Source organism: Anomaloglossus baeobatrachus, chromosome 2 (assembly GCF_048569485.1).
Source record: "Anomaloglossus baeobatrachus isolate aAnoBae1 chromosome 2, aAnoBae1.hap1, whole genome shotgun sequence".
Classification (NCBI taxonomy): domain Eukaryota; kingdom Metazoa; phylum Chordata; class Amphibia; order Anura; family Aromobatidae; genus Anomaloglossus; species Anomaloglossus baeobatrachus.
In genome coordinates, this window is record NC_134354.1 from 756,800,486 (window position 1) to 756,817,306 (window position 16,821).

General features: G+C 44.9%; 1 protein-coding gene and 1 long non-coding RNA gene across 2 annotated transcripts in view; one reads left to right on the plus strand and one right to left on the minus strand.

Annotated features, from left to right (window-relative positions):
- Positions 1-3,712, plus strand: part of MAML2 (mastermind like transcriptional coactivator 2) — a 234,254-nt gene extending 230,542 nt beyond the window's left edge. Inside the window, exon 6 of the mRNA XM_075337483.1 lies at positions 1,350-3,712. Coding sequence (XP_075193598.1) covers positions 1,350-2,248 — 899 coding nt within the window. The 3' untranslated portion in view covers positions 2,249-3,712. The remainder of the gene's footprint in view (positions 1-1,349) is intronic.
- LOC142292259 (uncharacterized) overlaps positions 1-10,168 on the minus strand; it is a 137,092-nt gene extending 126,924 nt beyond the window's left edge. Inside the window, exons 1-2 of the long non-coding RNA XR_012750592.1 lie at positions 10,097-10,168; positions 9,855-9,947 (exon numbers count right to left, since the gene is read on the minus strand). This is a non-coding gene — a long non-coding RNA (uncharacterized LOC142292259). The remainder of the gene's footprint in view (positions 1-9,854; positions 9,948-10,096) is intronic.
- Between the last annotated feature and the right edge of the window lie 6,653 nt (positions 10,169-16,821).

Consider the following 16,821-nt stretch of genomic DNA (forward strand, 5'->3'; position numbering starts at 1 on the left):
TGGGGTTTGTAGCCCAATATACAGTAAGCTGTGATGCTCTGCATGTTCTGACATCTTTCTATCAATGCCAACATTGACATTTTCAGAAATTTGTGCTGCTTTAGCTCTTCTATGAATAAGTCTGTATTGGTTAGCTCTTCTGTGAGATCAAATATGACTGGCTAGCCTTCTCTGCCTGTCTTAGGTAGCTCTTCTGTGGGGTCAGACCAGACTGGCTGGTCTTCACTCCCTATATTAGTTAGCTCTTTTGTTGTATCAGACCAGACTGGCTAGCCTTCATGCCCCATATTAGTTAGCTCTTCTGTGGTATCACACCAGACTGGATAGCCTTCACTCCCCGTATAAGTTAGCTCTTCTGTGGGATCAGACCAGACTGGCTAGCGTTAACTCCCCATATTAGTTAGACCTTCTATGTTATCAGGCCAGACTGGCTAGCTTTCACTCCCCACATCAGTGAGCTTTTCTGTGGCACCAACCAGACTGGATAGCATTCACGCCCTGTATTAGTTAGTTCTTTTGTGGGATCAGACCAGACTGGCTGGTCTTCATTCCCCATATTAGTTAGTGCTTCTATGGGATCAGACCAGACTGGTTAGCCATCGCTTGCCACATTAGTTAGCTCTTCTATGGAATTAGACTAGACTCACTAGCCTTCGCTCCCCACATTAGTTAGCTATTTTGTGTTATCAGACCAGACTGGCTAGCCTTCACTCCCGGTATTAGATGACTCTTTTGTAGGATCACACCAGACTCCCTAACCTTTATTTGATGCATTGGTTAGCTCTTATGTGTTATCAGACCAGATTTGCTATCTTTCGGTCCCCTCATTAGTTAGCTCATTAGTGGAATCAGACTAGACTGGCTAGCCTTCACTCCCCATGTTATTTAGCTCATCTGTGGGATTAGACCAGAATGGCTAGCCTTCACTCCCTATATTAGTTAGTTCTATTATGGAATCAGACCAGGCCTTTGATCTCCGCATTAATGAACCTTTGGCGTTCTGTTTACCGGTGGTAATTCCATGGTGCAACCTTGGTAGGTACTAACCACTGCTACCTGGAAGCACTCCACAAGACCTGACATTTTAAATAAACTGTGACCCAGTGATATAGCCATCACAATTTGGTTCTTCTCAAAGATACTTGGATTCTTATGGTTGACCATTTTTCCTGCATTCATCATGCCAATATCATCCCATCCATTAACATGTGCCATGGTCACATGATAATCTATGTTTTACACTTAATTCTGTAAATGTAATTATATGGCCAATTTATATATATGTATTATATATTTATATTGTAGGTGATCTTCTATTTGTTTAATTGCTATCCTTCTTTTTTGTGCAGGTGGCTTGCCAACAGTAGCTGTTAACACAGACCCTACTCTACCAAATTCACCCTCAACGAATATGACACCTCAGAATCAGACACATTCTTCAACAAACCATGTATCTAGAATGCCTCCTCTTCAGGGAAGTCCAAGCATGTTTGGGAATGTATCATGTCCACAGCAATCTCTGTATAATGGTCTGAGCCACACCAGCCCAAACCAGATGGGAACGAGCCAGAATGGCAATGTTGTGCCACGTCAACCAGCAGTTACGTCCGGGACAAATATGGCACCTTTCGGTACTCAGACTGGAAATAATGGTTCAACATTTAGACCCAATGGGCCAAGTGTCACGGGACAAAGATCTCAAAATGTCATCAACAACTCATCTTCGACCCAAAAATGGATGAGTTCAGAAGTAAAAAGGCAGGATTTGGTGGGTTATGCCAACACCAACCAATATTCAAACCAATCTGTTCAAGGTATTATCAGTCATCAGCAATTCCCTCAACGTGCTATATCGATGCCAAACCAAGTCAACCCTGGGGTACAAATGACTCCTTTAAATACAATGGCTCCATCCAACAGTGGGCAAAGTATTGAACCACTACGGGGCTTTAATCATGGGCAATCTCCATTGCGATCACAGATGTTACCAAGCTTGAGCCAAGCTAGCGGAGGGTTGACCATGCCACCCAACACATTTACATCACCCAATCAAATTTCTCGAGCGTTTTCTCGGAGCGACTCCAGCAACGACTTGAGCTCATTTGATTTCCTTTCTCAAAATGGTGGACTAGGGTCGTCTCCAAATGGTGACTCCGACTTCATTGATGCGTTACTGAAAACTGGCCACATCAATGATGACTGGATGAAAGATATTAATCTGGATGAGATCTTTAAAGGCCACTCTTGAAACCCTGAGGGCAATAAAAGACTGTTTTATACATTTTGTTAAATGTTGCACCCAAAAAACGTATAGTCACTAGATTTTAAAGGGTAAGTTCCTATTTTGTTGACATTTTAAAGAGTCAAGGGATAAACTCCATTAGAGAGACATGATGGTCGCAACCCTCTCCAAGTGACTATAAGCACATACATACCAAGCAAGATTTATCCTGGCTCCGGCTGTGGACTGGGCATCCACCTTGACCAAACTCTGAGAAATTATCTAGTTTTTGGACCTAGAGGACAAGAGGGTGCAACATAGTGTATATAGCACAGATTTCCTGAGATATTACTCCTATGTGTATAGGTTTGAAGTCCAATAATACGTTCTGCAGTAATATGTGACATTCTTGTACATATTTGTTTCCTTACGTTACTCTGCAGCATTTTTGCCTCTGCTTGTCGTATTACTGGCTAATCTGTCATACATTTTAGGCTAGAAGGTAAAAATTTAAGGATTTTATATATGGATTTTATATGATTTATGTAAGGTTGGTATTTTGGAAATGTTCTGAGTTCTACTAACTCATTTGTTTGTCTTATTTAGAACTAACGTCTCACAGTATCCAGGGGTGAAGTTAACTGAAATGGCTGGCTTGAAGTTAAAAACTGTGTTTCCCTGAAAATAAAACTGTTTTATTTTTGGCTCCAAAAGATGCACTAGGGCTTTTTTTTGGGGGATGTTTTATATTTTGTATTGGTGTCAGTGATTGGAACTTGGGTTAATGAAAAAATGAATATTCACTTCCTTCCCCGCCCACCCTTCTGCCTGCATCAGCGATTGGAGCTTGTGTTAAGGAAATGATGAATACTCACCAACCTTCCCTGCCCACCCATCTGCCGCCGTCAGTGATTGGAACTTGTGTTAATGAAAAAATGAATATTCACCCCCCTTTCTTGCTCTCCCCTCTGCCGGTGTCGGTGATTAGAACTTGTGTTAATGAAAAAATGAATAATCACCCCCTTCCTCACCCAAACCTCTGTTGGCGACAGTGATTGGAACTTGTGTTATTGAATAATGAATATTCACCCCCTTCCCCGCCCATCATCTGCTGGCGTTGGTGATTGGAACTTTGGTTAATAAAATAATGAATATTCACCCCCTTAACCACCTACCCCTCTGTGCTGTGTATCAGTGATTCACTCAGACTGTCATATTACTGCCAGAGGATCGCAGCTTAATGCTTGCAGTGGTCGGTGACTTTCCTCATCTGAGCGTGACAGCTCATAGAAATGCACAATGACAAGCTCAAGTCAGAAGAGCCACCGGCCACTGTGAGCATTGCGCAGCTATCCTCAGGCAGTAATACGACTGAGTGAATCACTGGCACAGAGGTGGACGGGGAAGGTGGTGAATATTCATTATTTTATTAACACAAGGTCTGATCACTGATGCCGGCAGAGGGGTGGGCGGGGAACAAGGTGAATATTCATTATTTCACTAGGGGTGGGCAGACTGGTGAATATTCATTCCATTAACTAGCTGGCATATGGCTATAAACGTCTAGGGCTTACATCAGCGTACGCCAATAAAAGTTACATATCCTGAAAGGACTTCCCAAGCCCTATTTCAGGATCCTATTATTATGATGATTTGAACTAGGGCTTATTTTTGGGGTAGGGCTTATATTTTAAACATACTCCAAAAAAGGCAGAAAAATCCTGCTAGGGCTTATTTTCAGGGTAGGTGTTATTTTTGGGGAAACACGGTACAGTATATCTGGCTATGCTTTTGGCTTGGTTTAATGGCATTTCTTTAAAGAGGTTGCCTAAGTCTTTCGAATAAAATAAGAAAAGCTTATTGTCCTCTTCCACATCGGCACAGTTCCAGCGACACTGGAACCAGTCAACACTTCTGACTCCATAGTGATGAGCAGCAGCCGATCTGTGACCGCTGAGTGGCTGCAGCAATCATGTAAAATAATTATGTCACGTGACGGTCAGGAGACCCGGAGAGCTTTTGAGAGAGGCGAGTAGAAGGTTTTCTTATTTTACTTAGGGACTTAAGGAACAGGCGACCACGGGAGGTGGTGAACTCTTCCTCAATGGAAATCTTCAAGCGGAAACTGGATAAACATATAGCTGGGGTGATTTAGGGAAGCCTGTACTCGCAGGGAGTTGGACCCGATGGCCCTTGAGATCCCTTCCAACTCTACCATTCTATGATTAAGGCTTCGTTATGGTAAAGAAATCAAGAAGTCTTGCAGAATGATCATCATGATGTTACCGAGCAACAAAATGTAGTCATTCTTAAGTTATGATCCACCACTGTTTGTGGACAAGGACAAGAGGGCTACATTTCTGGAAAATATTAAGTGTGTGGCTGCTATAGGGCATTGGATGGGTAAGACCAGACTTTTGGAAAGCTCTGTATCCCTTCCCTGTTTAGGAAGCAAACCTGACCGGTCCATAGTTACGGGAGGGCTGGGTGATCCGGCACTAGGGTTACGGTTCATCTCCACTGACCTTGTGCACACTACAGACAGACAACCTTGCTTGGGATAGTAGGAATTGTATGGAGTTATGGAGTCTTTCCTGCCGTATTTCATTTTATATTGCATTTTCCGGCAGACTACATGGTACTAGTAGGGTTATTTGGTGACTGGTCATTGAGTGATGTGTTTACATTAAATCTTGGTACATCATGGCTGCCAACTGTGTTTCAGGGCTCATATATATGGTGTGCCATCATATCCTAAGTTTGGAATTGGCCAAAAACAAATTCACATGGGTGCCAGTTTGTTGTGTCCACTGAGACTCTGATACCATGCCAATGGAGATCACCTCATGACGTTACGTGACCCGATCCAACTTATTCATCTGCAAACCCTACTTAAAGGGAACAAACCAGCAGGATTTTTCCCCGTAAAGTAAAGGCAGTGCCATACTGGCACTAGCATGGTGATTAAAGTCCTACCTTCACTTTTCAAATTGGATCTTTGATTGCAGAAAAAACTATTGACAAAGGTCCAGAAATTGGTGCATCCCTTGATTGACATGTGCACCAGGACGGGCCTTTGTGGGTCAGGTCTTCTGTGTAAATTCCTCCTCCGGCGTCCTCCTGACTTGCCCCATTTCTTTCGCTCTGCGCCACCATTGCCGGCGCCTTCGCATTACTAGAGTTGTGATGTCTTCATTAAAATGGCGCCGTAGTTAGCGCATGCACGTATTGTGATTTCCGGCGCCATTTTATTGAAGACACTGTGGAGAAGACTATGAGCAACATTGGCGCATGCACAGATTATTTATTTCATCTGCGCATGTGCCCCTTTTGCTCATAGTCGTCTACACAGTGTCTTCAATAAAATGGCGCTGGAAATCGCGGTATGCCCATGCACTGACTACGGCGCCATTTTATTGAAGACCTCATTACTCTAGCAATGCACATGCGCCGCCAACAGCAGCAATGATGGCGCAGAGTGAAATTTGAATAAAGAAGAGGGGCACACCAGGAGGAGGAATTTACATAGAAGACCCGATCCACAAAGGCCTGCCCCGCTGCAAACGCCAATCAAGAATTACACCAATTTCTGTTTCCTTATTAATGTTTTTTTCTGCAATCCAAGAGATCCAATCTGGGAAGTGAAGGTATGATTTTAATCACCATCCTAGAACCAGTATGGCACTGCCTGTACTTTATATGGGAAAATCCTACTGGTTGGTTCCCTTTAACATCACAGTGTGCCAGTCATTAGAAATCTAGCCATATTCAAATGAGGTTGGAAGTGCATTGTGGGTGTGTCTGTGCACTGTCACTGCTTCTTTCGCGTGCAGGTTCACACCCCCAGTGAACTTCCAGCCTAATTTGCATTTGGCTTCTACTTTAGCTTTCTCTCTTCGGATCTCTAAAACAATGGTATCATTTTTACTGTGGACAAACACATGTACTTCCATACTACTACCTCCATATGTAAAGACGTGCGGACAGGTTCCCTTTAATGACTCTGCATTGTATTGCGTCATTTTCCTTGTACTAACTTGTAGCCTGTACTAGGTTTTGTTTCTTTAGGAGGCTCCGTTATAGATCTGCCAAAAAGAAAATCAACAAGCTAGTGCAGCCTAGAGAGCTAGCTTTTCATATGTCAGACTTTCCAGAATGTCAGAAATCATTAAGGCAAGATTTATGTGAGCATTTAGCCAGCTCTGAAACCAGCAGAATAGTGAGTGCAGCTCTGGAGTATAAGGCTATGTGCCCACGCTAGAATGTCCCTGCGGATTTTTCTGCCTGAAAATCCGCGACTTTCGCGGCAAATCCGCACCCGCGGATTTGCCGCGGATTTGCCGCGGATTTTGATGCGGATTTCATTTTTTTTTTTCCCCCATTCAAAACGAAAAATCCGCACCAAATCTGCACCAAACAATTGACATGCTGCAGATTTTTCCGGATCAAAATCCGCGGCAAATCCGCAGCGGAAAAATCCGCAGCATGGACACAGCATTTCCAAAATGCCATTGAAATGGCTTGGAAGTGCTGCTGCTGCAGATTTTCGGGAAATCCGCGGCAAAATCCGCGCGAAATCCGCAGCGTGGGCACATAGCCTAATACAGGATGTAACTCAGGATCAGTACAGGATAAGTAATGTACAGTTGAAACCAGACGCTTCCCTCCGCTCTCTATACAGACACATCTGCAGGTTTTTCCCCCCGCTCTCTATACAGACACATCTGCAGGTTCCCCCCCCGCTCTCTATACAGACACATCTGCAGGTTTTTCCCTCTGCTCTCTATACAGACACATCTGCAGGTTTTCCCCACGCTCTCTATACAGACACATCTGCAGGTTCCCCCCCGCTCTCTATACAGACACATCTGCAGGTTTTTCCCTCTGCTCTCTATACAGACACATCTGCAGGTTTTTCCCTCCGCTCTCTATAAAGACACATCTGCAGGTTTTTCCCTCCGCTCTCTATAAAGACACATCTGCAGGTTTTTCCCTCCGCTCTCTATACAAACACATCTGCAGGTTTTTCCCTCCGCTCTCTATACAGACACATCTGCAGGTTTTCCCCCTGCTCTCTATAAAGACACATCTGCAGGTTTTTCCCTCCGCTCTCTATAAAGACACATCTGCAGGTTTTTCCCCCCATTCTCTATAACGACACATCTGCAGGTTTTTCACTCCGCTCTCTATAAAGACACATCTGCAGGTTTTTCCGTCCGCTCTCTATACAGACACATCTGCAGGTTTTCCCCTCCGCTCTCTATGCAGACACGTCTGCAGGTTTTTCCCTCCGCTCTCTATAAAGACATATCTGCAGATGTGTCTTTTTAGAGAGTGGAGGGAAACTTCTGGTTTCAACTGTATGTACACCGTTACTCCACCAGCAGAATAGTGAGTGAAGATAAATAGCAATCTGTTAACATTGGAGTCTATGGAGGACGGATCTCTGCAGGATCTGTTCTAATGGATGGTTACAGGACATGTGAACTCCGCTTTATACAGGATGTAGCTGAGAATCAGAACACGACATGAAATTATTAAATGTACACCATGCTCCACGAGCAGAATACTGATTGTAGCTCTGGAGTATAATCGAGCAATGTAGACTAAAGCGGGCTTTACACGCTGCGACATCGCTAATGCGGAGTCGTTGGGGTCACGGAATTTGTGACGCACATCCGGCCGCATTAGCGATGCCGTTGCGTGTGACACCGATAAGCGATTTTGCATCGTTGCAAAATCGCTAATCGGCGACATGGGGGTCCATTCTTAAAAATCGTTACTGCAGCAGTAACGAAGTTGTTCCTCGTTCCTGCGGCAGCACACATCGCTCCGTGTGACGCCGCAGGAACGAGGAAGCTCCCCTTACCTGCCTCCCGGCCGCTATGCGGAAGGAAGGAGGTGGGCGGGATGTTACGTCCCGCTCAGCTCCGCCCCTCCGCTGCTATTGGGCGGCGGTTCAGTGACGCTTCAGTGACGTCGCTGTGACGCCGCACGGACCGCCCCCTTAGAAAGGAGGCGGTTCGCCCGTCACAGCGACGTCGCCGGACAGGTAAGTATGTGTGACGGCTGTTGTGCGACACGGGCAGCGATTTGCCCGTGTCGCGCAACAGATGGGGGCGGGTACCCACACTAGCGATATCGGGACCGATATCGCAGTGTGTAAAGTAGCCTTAAATCTGTTGGCAATCTGAGAAAATGTGGACATGCCCTTTAAGAGGAATAGTTACATCAATTATCATTTTAGTAGTTAAAAAGACTTTAAAAGCAAAAAGCTAGATAAAGATGAAGTGTCAGTGCCCTAAAGTTTCAGCTGCCTTAAAGGGAGTGTGTTGCTTACAAAGTGCCAATTAAACAACTTACGCAGGGCCCCTATAAAAAAAAAAATATACCAGGCATTCTAACATGCTGTATATAAGAGCCCAGGCCGCTGTGTAGAACGTAAAAAAACACAAAATCATACTCACTTAAGAGGTGGTGCAGACTGGTCAGATGGGCGTCTCTCTTCTCCGTTACCGGCGCCTCCTCTTTCGGCCTTCTTTTTCCTCTTTCGGCCATCTTTGTCCTCTTTCGGCCATCTTTGTCCTCTTTCGGCCATCTTTGTCCTCTTTCGGCCATCTTTGTCCTCCTTCTTCTGAAGCCTGGGTGCATGACGCGTCCTACGTCATGCACACAGGCCAGCATTGAGGTCCTGTGCAGGCGCACTACAATACTTTGATCTGCCTGCGCAGGACCTCAATGCCGGCGAGTGTGGATGACGTAGGACACATCATGCACCCAGGCTTCAGAAGAAGGAGGACAAAGATGGCCGAAAGAGGTGGCGCCGGTATCGGAGACACCCATTCGACCGGTCTGCACTGCCCCTTAGGTGAGTATTATAAAGTGATTTTTACAATCTACACAGCGGCCTGGGCTCTTATATACAGTATGTTAGACTGCCGTATATAAGAGGCCAGTGGTGGTGGCCGCAGCTCATAGTCACCAAATCTGGTGACAGGTTCCCTTTTAATATGGCAATAATGGTGGCTCGGTGCACCCTTAGTTTGGCTTATAGATGCACGGTTAAGCCCTCTGATTTGGCTATCATGGCCCGTTCTTTGTCTTGATTGAAAGCGCTCCCCTAATAAGTGTCTAAAAACAATTTTAGTTTTTTCACACTGTCAGCAGGCGCACACTGTCAGCAGGCGCGCACTGTCAGCAGGCGCACCCTGTCAGCAGGCGCGCACAGTCAGCAGGCGCGCACAGTCAGCAGGCGCGCACAGTCAGCAGGCGCGCACAGTCAGCAGGCGCGCACAGTCAGCAGGCGCGCACAGTCAGCAGGCGCGCACAGTCAGCAGGCGCGCACAGTCAGCAGGCGCGCACAGTCAGCAGGCGCACTTCACAATTCTTTCACTCTCTGATCTCTGTGACACCGCTTGCTTGCTTTATTTCAGGGTGCGCCAGGTATCACGCGCAGAACCACACTGTGTGCGCAATCGCACTGACACTGGGACTGGGCTACTGCAGTGTCAGTGTGCAAGGAACACACTATTGAATAGGGGAATGGCAGCACCCAGTTCCAGGAGGAATAAGTGAGGAACAACACCTTGTAGCGTTCTAGAATTAATATGTTACGAGGAATTAAAGTACTTACTAGCACAGATTTGCCGTGTGAGGGGTCAGATCGCCTTTTAGTGTTGCCCCGACCATTTCTTGACGTCTCATCCAGAGATCGGCCCTGTGAGAACTATAAATAGAACAATCTACAAACTCACAATCACTTATTTTAGCCCAAACCCGTAAAATTCCCACAGTCTCTGCCCCCCCCCCCCCACAAGCGCCGCTAGATTTAGCCACCCGCTGCCAAAATAATCATTTCTCATACAGTATACATACTATTAAATTCGGCTGTGATTTTTACCAGCAGAGCAGTGTGTTCATGGTTTGTAATCCAAAGTAGTATACACAACAAACAAAACCAAAAACCACATCCTCCAAATGTGAAGTTCCGCTAAAGTCACTGGTACAAAGTGGAGCAAAACAAGAGCCGTGGTTTACTCTGCCCTCTGCTGGTAGAACCGCAGAAGTGCACACAGGTCACCCAAGATGAACTCATTCTGCGGGAAGTTAAAGTAAAACATTGATGATTTGGTAACATTTATAGATCGCAATGAAAAACACTTTAATCGTTATTAAAAATCTGTTGATGTCGTTTTTCAGCTCCTATGCAGGGCTATGTAAAATGGCTCCCGACTGCAAACAAACTCTGTGTACTTTTCTTGTCTGTGCCCTGGGATGTCATGACTTTATATAAAGCTTTATCAGCTTTTTTATCCAACTATCCCATGTACATGCACACTCACGTGAGCATGCATGTATTCTTAATCGGAAGGGGACTAAGCAGCTGGCAAGTACCTCTGGCGGCAACTTATCTCCTGGGAGAACAGAGTTAAAAAAAATTGTTTAAAAGAACTGGGAGAACAGAGTGAAATCCATTATGCTTAATCTTTTATTTCTCCCAAAATGTGCCTTCAGGGAACAGCCAGCAGACACCATACACATAAAACATTCTGCCCATCTTGACAAAGTACGTTGGCCCCGCCAATAATCGATGCGGCCAACTTACAGGAGCGTTCCCATCTTGCATGTTATGAGAGACGAGGATTAGTGGCTATTCTGCGCTGCCGGTAAATAATGATGCTGTGCTTTATTAAAAAAAAAGTGGTTTATTGATTCAACGCATTTCGAACCAGACTGGCTCTCTTATAGAAATGAATGGAGAAAGCTCCATATGAGCCATCACCTCTCCATTCCTGAGAGTGCGCAGCTCCAATTCTAGAGATAGATCGGACACATATCCGTTGGATAATTATGGCATATCCTTTTTGAAATTCCATAAAGTTCCCATATGGATTTTTTTTTTTTTTTTTTTTTTTTAAAGAGAACCTGTCGCTTATCATAAATATGTACCTTCTTTACCTGATGTAAATGTCGTTGTTCTCCTGAATCCGGCGCTGTTTTTCTTTTATTCCTTTATTCCTGGGCCTCTCGGTTCCTGAGATATTATCCTTTTGCCTCTATAGAAATCTAGATTTTTTTTATACAAGTGGGCATGGACCTGCTTGATGGCCACACCCACTTGACAAAAAAACCCGATTTATATATAGAGAAGAAAGGGCCATATCTCAGGATTGGAGAGGCGCAGGAACAAAAGAAAAACAGCGCCGGATTCAGGAGAACAGCGGCTTTTACATCAGGTGAAAAATAATTACATATATACATTTGCAAAACGAGTTACAAATAGAGAAAAGACCACATGGACAAGACTCTAGGGTTCAGATGCCGACTCCACTTGATTTTCGACTTTCCCCAGCAATTATATAATTCTTGTGTCATTTTGTATTTATAAGTATTCCCTGGATACTATGTATTAAATTGAACTCACTTATCATAACTGTCTTCATAATTCTCACCTGTTCTATCAAACACAGTCTTAAATATATTATTTTTGTACAGCAATGTATTAATATTTAGGATGCTACTGCATTATATCATGTGTTCCCATATACAGCATTGTACTCACTATATCATTGTGCTCTAATATCCTTTTTTTACCTTTTATGTATTTCTGTAAATACTGTTTCCACTATAAACTGACTTATTTTATATTAGCACGAGCATAAAAGTGAACACATAATAAAATAATACTTTTTAAGCCTACACGTGTGGTTCTGTGTGTGACAATATCATTGCCTCGTTGTCACGGCTGTCTCTCCATTATGAGACTAGTGACAGAGTCAGAACTTGAGTCATTTCCATTCAATATTAAACGTGTTTCCTTTCCTTTGGCAGTCGTAGGGTTAATGTCAGTATTCCTTGCCAGCAAGCCGTCTCATTACCAGCTCAGGTGTTTCCGGTTTGGTACCACTCCCAGACCCTATATATACCCTCTGCTACCAGCAGAGGGTGCTAGTTATTCTTTGTCATTTGGATGCTGGTCCTGGAGGTGGAAGGAGCTGATGAAATCCTCTGTTATAGTTGCTGTGGTGGCTGCAATAATCTTTTGCAGTGGTTTCCCCCTGTCTGTCCTCCTTCCCTGGTGTGTTGTTCTAATGCAGGGGTAGGACTAGCGTCCCTCACCTGCCCACTCCTTAGTCAGGGACTATTGTAAGGTCTTTTCAGGGCTTCAGGTTCCTGCTCGGCGACAGGAGAGGAACCTGTATATTGACTGGCTAGGTGTACAGGGACAGGTAGGTGCAGTAGGTGTCCATCTTCCCCCTCGCTAGTCCTAGGACACTCTGTTGTTAAAGTGGACCCGGTATACCCCTTGTTTGTCCTGGTGTAACCCCTTTTGTGTGTTTTGGCTCACACCGGATCTTTCCTAAGTCTGTGTCATGACACTCGTAGGCTCGTTAGTGGTGGATCCATGTGTAGTGTCTGATGGGCTAAATATAACGAGTCCTACCCATTAGTCCCATTTGATAATTATATGTAAGGCATATGTACCACAATATCAGCCTCAGCAGCTATTACGTGGCATCAGAAGTGTGGCGTTCCCAGTTCAAGTTCGCCCCATCCTCTTCTGTTCCTCTTTTCATAGACTCAGCAATGTGGTCAAACACAAGTGAGAAAGACTGAATCTGATAGTTGTACTAGCAGTGGCGGACAAATAATAGCGGCAGACCTTGCGGGTGCTATGGGGTCCGAGAGTCGGAGGGTCTCAGCATCACTTCCTGGATGCAGATTAAATCAATGATGGAGCAGAGAGCCATCAGCTCCCTCTTCCCTCCGTGTGTCTGAGCTCTGCCGTCTCAGTGCAGCGGGAGCGATGATGTCACTATATTGCTCCTGTCGTGTGCAGCATCAGAACAAGCTCTGCAAAGGCTGGAGCAGCGAGGGAACAGGGAGAGGTGAGTAGTTTGTTGGCTTTTTTTAACCAGTGAGTACATTGTAGTCATGGGGATGATCATACCGTGAGGGGGCTCTATGAGGGCCATCATATTGTGTGGAAGGCTGTGGGGGCCTCATTGTTTGGAAGGATTGTGTGGGGGCCATCATTATTGTGTGTGGGGGTCATCACGCTGTGTTGACTGGAGAGAATGGAGAAAATCCATCAAAGATTCTTCTAAAAAATATCCTTTAATTCATAACCAGAGTAAAAATTTTGAATTAATGTCCATCAAAACTACAACATTAAAAACATATTGTAGCTCACGCGGACACTGTAATATGGCCCCCAGTATTTCCCCTACACTGTACTATGGCCCCACTATTCCTCCCACACTGTAATATGGCCCCCAATATCCCCATACTGTAATATGGCCCCCAGTATTACCTCCACACTGTAATATGGCTCCCACTATTCCCCCCCCCCACACTGTAATATGGCCCCCAGTATTACCCTCACACTGTACTATGGCCCCACTATTCCTCCCACACTATAATATGGCCCCCAATATCCCCATACTGTAATATGGCCCCCATTATTACCTCCACACTGTAAGATGGCTCCCACTACTCCCCTCCACACTATATGACCCCCAGTATTACCCTCACACTGTAATACAGCCCCCAGAATTACCCTCACACTGTAATACAGCCCCCACTGTTCCCCTCCACACTATAATATGGTCCCCAATATCCCAACACTGTAATATGGCCCCAATATTACTCCACACTGTAATATGGCCCCTAGTATTACTCTCACACTGTAATATGGCCCCCAGTATTTCCCCCACACTGTAATATGGCCATACTATCCCCCCCACGCTATAATATTGCCCCCAATGTCCCCACACTGTAATATGGTCCCCAGTATTACCTCTACACTGTAATATGGCTTCCACTCCCCCCCCCACACTATAATATGGCCCCCAGTATTACCCTCACACTGTAATACGGCCCCCACTACTCACCTCCACACTAGAATATGGACCCCAATATCCCCACACTGTAATATGGCCCCCAATATTACTCCACACTTTAATATGGCCCACAGTTTTACCCGCACACTGTAATATGGCCAAGGCTATTCTCCTCCACACTATAATATGGCCCCCAATAGCCCCACACTGTAATATTGCCCCAAGTATTACCCCAACACTGTAATATGGCTCCAACTATTCCCCCACTATAATATGACCCCAGTATGCTCCCCACACTGTAATATTGCTCTCAGTATCTCACCACACAATAATAACGCCCCAGTATCCCTTTACACTATAATAATGTCCGCAGTAGTTCCATCACACTGTAATATGGCCTCCAGTATTTCCATCACACTGTAATATGGCCTCCAGTATTTCCATCACACTGTAATATGGCCTCCAGTATTTCCATCACACTGTAATATGGCCTCCAGTATTTCCCCCACACTGTAATATGGCCGTCAGTATCCTCCCCACCCTGTAATATGGCCGTCAGTATCCTCCCCACCCTGTAATATGGCCTCCAGTATTTCCCCCACACTGTAATATCGCCGTCAGTATCCTCCCCACCCTGTAATATGGCCGTCAGTATCCCCCCCACCCTGTAATATGGCCCCCAGTATATCCACACACTGTAATATGCCTTCAGTATCCTCCCACACTATAATATGGCCCCCCCATTGTAGGGTACCCCCAGTATCCCACACCAGCAAAAACAAAAAAACAAACCTCTTATAGTCACCTATGCATGGATCCTGAGGAGTCCAGTGACAGTACCAATGTGGTGATGTCATCGTGCCAGGAAACGCCAGCATGATGACATCATCACGCCGCTCCACGTTCCCGCTTCATGAGTCTCCATGCTGTTCTGTACACTAGAAGGCCTTAATTGACCTGTAGTCTACTGAATGAAGAACAGTAATGCGGGGAGATCATGTCTCCCTGCTCCCCCCTAGAATTAACTGTATTGGGGGGGTTTACACACTCCTAATACAATGTACAATAGCGGTAGCTCCAGGTGGGCCCCTGTGATCACGGTGCTCGGGGCGACCCCACTCAGCCCCCTGTTACCTATGCTGCTGCCTTGTACTTATGTAGCACCCTAAATACTGTACTTCCAAAATATTGGGGTCATTGTAATTCTCCCTAGATAGTAATAATTCCCCATGTGTGCCCCCAGTCTCTGACATGCTCACCGGCTGATGGAGGCTATATTCTGATTGATCCAACATGGCCCAAATGCGAGAGTCTTTTTAATGTGAAAAGTTATTTAATGGTGTAAAATGACCCCAATGCCTGTATTTTCTCTAGCTCTGGTTGTATAGCAGCCATGGCTTTATACGACCTCGTGAAGCCTTACTCCCAGAGAACTTATTTCATTAAATATCACTTCCTCTTCAGGATGGAAAAAATGGCTAGACGAGGATTTTTGTTTTCCTCCTCCTTCATGTGACTATTACTCAATGCCCTCCACACAGGAAAGCGGCTGAGCTTTATCAGCAGCGCACATAACTAATCAGCTACATTAAACACTTGTCTGGGATTCGTATACCGCTGATCAAAGAGCCGGACATCACCCATTATCAGTGAGGGGTCCGGCCCGGAGGTGCAGAACGCGGGCCCGAGGTATGTTCTGCATTAACCGCTCTCATTTCATTATCACGTATCCTTATATATTTCTATCCTAAACTGCTGATTTATACTTACCATATTTTCCAGTGTAGAAGACTACTGGGCATATAAGACGACCCCCAACTTTTCCAGTTAAAATCTAGAGTTTGGGATATACCGTATATACTTGAGTATAAGCCGACTCGAGTAATGAGCCCATTGCTTAGTAATGTCCCCTGTAGTAATATCCCCATTGTTTAGTAATGTGCCCTGCAGTAATGTGCCCATTGTTTAGTAATGTCCCCTGCAGTAATATCTCCATTGTTTAGTAATGTGTCCTGCAGTAATATCCCCATTGTTTAGTAATGTGCCCTGCAGTAATATGCCTTTGTTTAGTAATGTCCCCTGCAGAAATGTGCCCATTTCTAGTAATGTCCCCTGCAGTAATGTACCCATTGTTTAGTAATGTCCCCTGCAGTAATGTGCCCATTGTTTATTAATGTCCCCTGCAGTAATATCCCCATTGTTTAGTAATGTGTCCTGCAGTAATATCCCCATTGTTTAGTAATGTGCCCTGCAGTAATATGCCTTTGTTTAGTAATGTCCCCTGCAGAAATGTGCCCATTTCTAGTAATGTCCCCTGCAGTAATGTAGCCATTGTTTAGTAATGTCCCCTGCAGTAATGTGCCTATTGTTTATTAATGTCCCCTGCAGTAATATCTCCATTGTTTAGTAATGTCCCCTGCAGTAATGTCCCCATTGTTTAGTAATGTCCCCTGCAGTAATGTACCCATTGTTTAGTAATGTCCCCTGCAGTAATGTACCCATTGTTTAGTAATGTCCCCTGCAGTAATATCTCCAATGTTTAGTAATGTCCCCTGCAGTAATGTCCTTATTGTTTAGTAATGTCCCCTGCAGTAATGTACCCATTGTTTAGTAATGTCCCCTGCAGTAATATCTCCATTGTTTAGTAATGTCCCCTGCAATAATGTACCCATTGTTTAGTAATGTCCCCTGCAGTAATATCTCCATTGTTTAGTAATGTCCCCTGCAGTAATGTCCCCTGCAGTAATGTACCCATTG